This window comes from Falco naumanni, chromosome 19, assembly GCF_017639655.2.
Source record: "Falco naumanni isolate bFalNau1 chromosome 19, bFalNau1.pat, whole genome shotgun sequence".
NCBI lineage: Eukaryota > Metazoa > Chordata > Aves > Falconiformes > Falconidae > Falco > Falco naumanni.
In genome coordinates, this window is record NC_054072.1 from 5,852,661 (window position 1) to 5,859,687 (window position 7,027).

Sequence of the window (7,027 nt, forward strand, 5' to 3'; positions counted from 1 at the left end):
CTGCCTCTCCTACAACAGTGCAGCCGGGGCAGGCAGGATCCTCTGGCTCTGAGCTGGAGATGCCTCTGGGTCTGTTTGAACAGGCTTTGCATGGCCAGCGGAGCACAGAGCTGGCTGCTGACTCACCATCCTTCCTGAACCTTTCCCTCCAGCAGCTGCTCGCTCTGACTGCGAGACCCAGAGGCTCGCTTTAGCCTACAATAAATAATGAGCAATTCAGCTTCCAAACCTTCCCGGACACGACCTGGGATGAGATGCCTGTGGGTGCTCGGCAAGTGGCTCTGCCAGATGCCTCTGAAGGGCCCCCACGCCCCCAAGCTCGGCACAGACCTGCCCGACCCCCCAACAGAGAAGCCCCCGCGGGGCTGGAGCGCTCTGAGCCCATCATGCCATGAGAAGCAGAGTGCGATTAGGGATGCGGCTGAGCTGCTCCGCAGAGATGGTGGGGACAGGAATGAATCCTCCCATTAACGTGTGAAATGGAGCATTTGCGTTTCACAAAGCAATTATACAATAATAGCAGGAGAGCCACGGTAGAAATCACATCTTGTCTGAAGTTTAGCTCCAATCCAACACATGAGTAATTCTTCCTAGGCATTACTGGGAAAGCAGTATTAAAAGACTGATATAAACAAAAATTACTGGAAAAAACAGATGAGGCATGCTTCATCTCTCAGTCAGAGTTGAACACAACTAAATTTATACAAAGTGGGCAGAGAAGCTTGAAGGGGCAAAGACATTTGTTACTGCTCAGTGCAAGATGAGCTCACACGAAAACGCATGCTTCATCATGGCAGCTTTGTGATGTCTTACTCCTCAGGCATCAGCTTTATTCTCGGTTTCCATGGCAGATACTTTTCTGAGCTTGTATCTTCCACAAATATCGCTAATTTATTCTCTCAGCCATGTCTCTGGAAATACCTGCAGAACGATTCCACGTGCAGTAAGAGTGGTGAAAACCAGGCATATGTTAACATGCCTCAGCTCCTGTTTTTGACCAGAGGAAACAAAAGAAAGGCTCATTTTCTACAGCCTACAAGATCATGGCTGATCTTCTGGCACTACTTTTTGCCCTGAGTACTCTGAAACTGTACTATCCATCCAGTGAAGCAACGCTCATTTAGCATTTCAGCCAGACACTTTTTACAGGTGAGTTTTCTGCTCACACAGTGCCCCGGGCAGCACCTTGCATCCAAGCAGGAGTGGACCCCCGGGCAGCACCTTGCATCCAAGCAGGAGGGGACCCCCGGGCAGCACCTTGCATCCAAGCAGGAGGGGACCCCCGGGCAGCACCTTGCATCCAAGCGGGAGGGGACCCCCGGGCAGCACCTTGCATCCAAGCGGGAGGGGACCTGCAATGAGCGTGGCCCTGCTTTCTGCTGCTCCCCCCTCGCATGCCATGTTAACAGGAGCCTATAAAACATGAGGCTTTTTCACAGGCAGAGACCCAGAGGCCAACCACATCAAAAAGATCCTATTTTCAGGTTTGATTTACCAGCCCTGCAAATGTTGAGCAAACAGTGGCTGATGTGTAATTCTCACAAATTCAGCAAGACTACAGCAAGGCGAGAGGCTTTTAAGTCTTTCTGGCAGAAGGAGAATCACAGGGTTTTGCAAAGTAGTTGTTTATACGCTAAAGCACATAAGAGCTAGCACATACCAAAGAAATTCAGACAAACTTGTAAAAAGTAACCCGCACAATGACAGCGATGCAGAACCGGTGGAAAAAATGGCAGGCATGTGCAGGGGGAGCTTGTGCCAGTAACGACGGCATGGAGCAAAGTCCTGGCAGCTGCAGGGAAAGCCCATCCTCTGGCAGAACGCGGGTGAATGCAGGGCACAGGGCTGTCTGCCAGGACGTACCCAGCACCTACGGATCAGTCCCTAAGTCCCAGGTGGGAAAGTGGTCAAACACTGAAACGCAGCCCACTCCCTCTCCTAAAGACCAAACCCTGGCAAACCCTGGCTGGCTGGATGCTCCTGGGAGCCTGGATGGAGGTGGGACTGCAGCCATTCTGGGGGCCAGGTAGCAGCCTGCCCCGCTCGCCATTCACCCTGTTCTCTGCCCTGTGCCAGTGCAAGCGCCTGCCACGTGGGCTTCAGGGGCTCTTTACCTCCCCCGTGGCTGCCGCTGGCCACGGGACAGGGGGTTTGCCAGGATTGTGCTCAGGCACATCCCCTCTCTCTGTTCCAAAGGAACAGAAATTTTAAAGGGAATGTGGAACGACCAGCGAGTGAGTGGGCCATGTGACTTTGGATCTGCTCATCACGGTGGTCAGAGATCCACCTCCACATCTCTCCAGTAAATAAGGGAAACCCCTGGGGCCGTTGGTCAAACCATCATGGGGACAGAGGCTGTTTCTGGAGTTTTTCAGTAAGTATGAGTAACAGGGGTCATCAACAAAACCAGTAAACAAGCAGCTAATTTTCCAAACAGTGCCTCCGCAGCATCCGGCCGCTTTTAAGCCATTAACCAAAATACACTTATCTCTGGCTTCCTGGCCTCAAGTGACTTTAAGCCCACTGCCATTCTGGGCCAGATTTAGTTGTGCTCAGTAATGCCACATTTCTAAGCCCAGCAGGAGCTCCAGTGGTCAGAGCCAGCTCCTTGCAGGCAGCCGTGCCCAGTCCACGTCCTCAGTGAGAGGGAGTCTCAGAACCACAGAATATCTTGAGCTGGAAGGGACCCATAAGGATCATCAATTCCAACTCCCTGCTCCTCATAGGACTACCTAAAACCAATTCCTATGACTAAGAGCAAGTCCTCCCAGCCCAAGGGCTTGGCACTGGCCAAGGGTGGTGGGGACAGCACAGACTTTTGGAGCAGAGGAACTGCACTGGTGAGCTGAAAATTTAAGAAAAAGAATGCTTGAGGCAGAAGCAGGGCAGCAAACCACTCGGTGCTTTGCTGCAGTGCAGCGCGCACGGTGGGGCAGAGAGATTTTACCTGCTGCCCGGGTGGGAGCACTGCCACGTGCAGCCATGGGGTGTGACATCCTGGGGAAGTTACCCCAGAGGACACTACGGATCATCTGCCTTTGGTAAAACACTTGCCAAGTAGAACATACAGCTTCAGGAGCGCTAAATGTGAGCTGCTCATCCGGGGAGCAGCAGCAAGCCTCCCATGGCCAGACCTGAGCGGGTTGTGCTGGGTTGCTGTACTTCTGTCTGACCAAGACACAGACAAGGGCTCACTCGCATGCACAGGCTCGCACCTAACACCTCCTACTAGTAATACAATACTTCTCACCTGGAGTTTTAACTGCTTATTATACGCATTATATATCCTGAACAAAGTTTGAGCCGTACTAGCTCGAAGTCCCGCAGTGATGTTTGAAGTTGTGTGAAACCTGTCCTGCAGCGGGTGAAAGAAAACCCAGCCCCACCGCAGAAACACAGAAATCTTTTCTCCTCTGCTGCACAACAGAGGAAAGCTGGCAACTTAACTGTTAAACTCGCTTATGACTATTCAGTGTTGACATCAGCGTGATCTCATCGCTGTAACCGGAGCCCTCCGGCTTTTTCTCCAGGCTGCCTTTAAATACCAGCCCTGGGAGCCAGCGCAGCACCCAGCCCTCTACTTGCACCCAGGGCGCACCCGGCAGCACCCCAAGTAGATGAAAGCAAAGAGAAGCTACAAAATTCCAGCCATGTCCACATCCCTGCGAGTGAGCCCCTCGGTCCACGGCTACCGCTTCGACACAGCCCTGCGCAAGAAAGCCGTGGCCAACATCTTCGAAAGCATCAACGAAGAGTCCCTACAGAAACTCTTCAAAAACTCCGGAGACAAGAAGGCAGAGGAAAGAGCCAAGATAATCCTCGCCACCGATCAGGACTTGGAGGAGAAAACGAGAGCACTAATGGCACTAAAGCAGAGGAGAAAAGACAAGCTGCTTCAGTTCCTGACATTTCGGAAATACTCCATTAAAGTTCACTGAACTGATGGAGGGAGCAGAAATGGAGGAGAACATTTCAGGATGGGACTGTTTGTGACCTCCTGCCACACACGGCGCGCTCCAGGGCCTGGCGAGGGTCTTGTTGGACCTCCCGCAGGGCTTCAGCCCCACCATGCACGCAGCAAACTGCAGCGCCGATGGCAGCATCCGCGTGGCCAGCAGTGTCGGTGCAAACAGCAGCATTGGCATGGATGGCAGCATCGGCGCAGCTGGCAGCATCGGTGCACACGGCAGCATCGGCATGGCCAGCAGCGCAGCGGCCAGAGGCTCCCAGAGGGAGGGCAGACCCCCGCAGGAGGCAGCCAGGCTCCTCTGGGCAGCCGTGGGACTGAGCCGTGGGGGAAGCCGCACGCCTGGGAGCGACTGAGACCTTCTGATGGACTAGGGGTTTACTGACTTCACCTGTGTGTGTTGCCTTTCCAAACATTTTCCTTAAAGTCTGTGCCCCTGCTGAGCCTCGCTGTCTAGGGCCAGGAGGGAGGTTCTAGAGAGAGACTGATCAGCTACTGATCATGGATCACTTTGCATTTGTTAAAATGCATATAAGCGCACCGTATGGGTGCAGTAAGTTCATCCTGCAGGGAATGCATTTGCTCTAGAGACACACTGCGCCTTTTCTTTCTCGAGCTGTATGTGTGCAGTATAAATTGTTTGCACAGAAGCAATAATAATGATGTATTTCCCTGAATTTACTGTGAAAACCCCTAATATTTTGTTCACTTCCCATTAACACTAAAAATCTAAATATCATAACTATATTCCTTATTTGTATAGATTACAATAGCTATTAGATGAGTACTTCATGGCAATATTTTATGACAATATTATAATATCAACTATAATTTATTGCATATGACAATCTGAAAATTAATAAATTATGAAGTAAATATAAATTCTCTTGTCTGAAATGCTCAGTTCTCCTGGAGAAGTGGGGTTATACTTTTTTGGTCATTTCATATAGATTCTGTTCTAAGTGCAGACTACCTGCAACTCTCCTTAATTCCCCAAATGTTGATTTGGCAGCCTGTTCTCAGAGCCTGCAGCAGCCCTTGGCTTCCCTGCAGTCCTGCCACACACTCCAGCAGCACCAGTTCGACCCATGGTTGCTGTGGTGACTCCAGCATTTCCAGAAAGACCTCACCAAATTTAGCTGTAAATCAAACTCAGCTGCTAGTTTCCCCTATGTAATAAGGGAGAGTTACATCATTTGCAATAGCATGACAAAAAAATTGGGTTAGAAAATGACCGGTTCTGAGCCACAGTGAGCAGGGCGGTTCTTCAGGCTCTTGGCATTCCTCAAAGCAGACTGAGAACCCACACTTGGCTCCCCAGCATCCAAAGAAACAGAAGTGAGTTATAAACACTTTGGCAGTGGAATTGGACTCAGCTTTTTGCAGGTTATGCCATGCTATCATGATAGACTTTGCTGAAAATACTTAAAAATAGACAAGACTAGTTATTTATAAGTATGTCCTCTAATAACCTGCTGGTTTAGGGAAAAAACATTCCCATGACTCTGCTTAGAGCAACGAAGATAAAACAATTCAGAAGAATGAAAGACCAACTAGGTTTTTTGCCTACAGTAAAAACTCCAAATTGCCTTTAAGTCAGGGAGACTAGATATAATCCTTTAAATGACTTAATAGAATGGATAATTGTAATTATTTATAGCATGGTGAAGCATGTCCAAGCATTCCCTGAGAGCACCGGGTTGGGGAGCGCAGCGTGCAGTGTGCAGAGCAGCACTGGCTCCCCTGAGCATCCCCAGGGCCACGCGGCACAGCACCAGCCTCCCGAAAGCAGGAGGCAGAAGAAGCGCCGCAGCCTTCACTGCAGCCTGGAGGGCGAAAGGCAGGGACGGCAGCAGGAGCACACAGCCAGGCATTGCTGCCCCGCGCTCCCCATCCCCACTGGGAGGGGTGACACATGGTGGTCCCTCTGCCTGGGAAGACTAGAGAAAGCTGGGGTCACACCTGGTTTGGGATGGACCTTTTTTGAAAGAGCCTCCAAAGGCTTTCCAGAGCTGCCCTTGCCCAGAAAAACCTGCCTCAGAGCGGGGTTTGCTCCAGAAGCAGTTGCCAGTTTTCCAGCATTCAACCTGTTCCGGTGCAGCGTCCCACACTCAGACACAGCTCTCTCACCCACTCCTGACACATCCCCACACGCCATCCCCAGTGACACAAACTGCCTCAAACAGGCTGTTCCCAAAAAAGGCCAAACGGAGCCATGCAGAGGCCATCCACAGCCCCGCACACACCGTGCCGCCCCTCCCGCTGCCTGCGCCAGCCACTCCAGGCAGTTGGGACACAGCGTCTTTCCTCCCGCTCCAGCAGGTTTTCCCATCAGATCCATTTCTTGTGTGACAAACGTTTAAACCAGAAACCAGCGGGGCGATGCAGCCATCCAATCCATCTGCCTCTGTGGTGTGCTATACAATGGGACCCCAGCGAAAACCCTGTGGAAAGAGGATGCTCTCAGGGACCTCCCTGCTGCCCCTGGGTACCAAATGAGCTTTGTGCTGTCCTACTGCCTTCCACTTCCCAGGCTCTGCTGCTGGGGCTCTGCTCACCCCCTGCCTTGCCTCAGACCATCGACAGGCTTTTCACAACACACCTCCTGTGCCAGGGCCAGCTGTGGGTTTGTCACAGCTTCGCCACATCTTGGCCCCCAATACCAAACCACAGCTCGGAATGGACCCATCACACACAAGCACAATTAAAGCACGCATCCAGAACCTGCCCACCTGAGGCACAGCTCTACCGAGGATGATGGCCTTGCTCAGGGCTGCAGCTGCCTGTTTCCCCTGGATGGAGATGCCCCTGTGCCTGGCCAGCAGCACCCGGACTCGTGCTGCAGACCCCCCGACTGCCAACAGCTACATCCAGCCCAATGCTACCAACACTCAGGGGAGCCCAATGCATCACCTGCCAACTTTCTTTCCCTGTAGAAAGCAAATCTGAAGGAAGTCACAACTGCAGCAAACTGAAGGCAACACGGATTGCAGCAGCTGCTGCTGGCACATCCTGCCGTTGCCCAGACATTCCTGCTCACAAACTTTTGTATAACATGAT

The 7,027-nt window shown here is 51.8% G+C and overlaps 1 protein-coding gene across 1 annotated transcript; it reads left to right on the top strand.

Moving 5' to 3' along the window:
• Window positions 1-3,553: 3,553 nt before the first annotated feature.
• TCIM (transcriptional and immune response regulator) lies at window positions 3,554-4,849 on the top strand. Its single transcript, XM_040617918.1, has one exon. It carries the CDS (start codon window positions 3,618-3,620, stop codon window positions 3,936-3,938), a length of 321 nt encoding a protein of 106 aa, XP_040473852.1. The 5' UTR covers window positions 3,554-3,617; the 3' UTR covers window positions 3,939-4,849.
• Window positions 4,850-7,027: the final 2,178 nt, after the last annotated feature.

Coding starts and splice junctions, on each gene's coding strand:
- TCIM (XM_040617918.1), top strand. CDS start 3,618: ATGAAAGCAAAGAGAAGCTACAAAATTCCAGCCATGTCCACATCCCTG.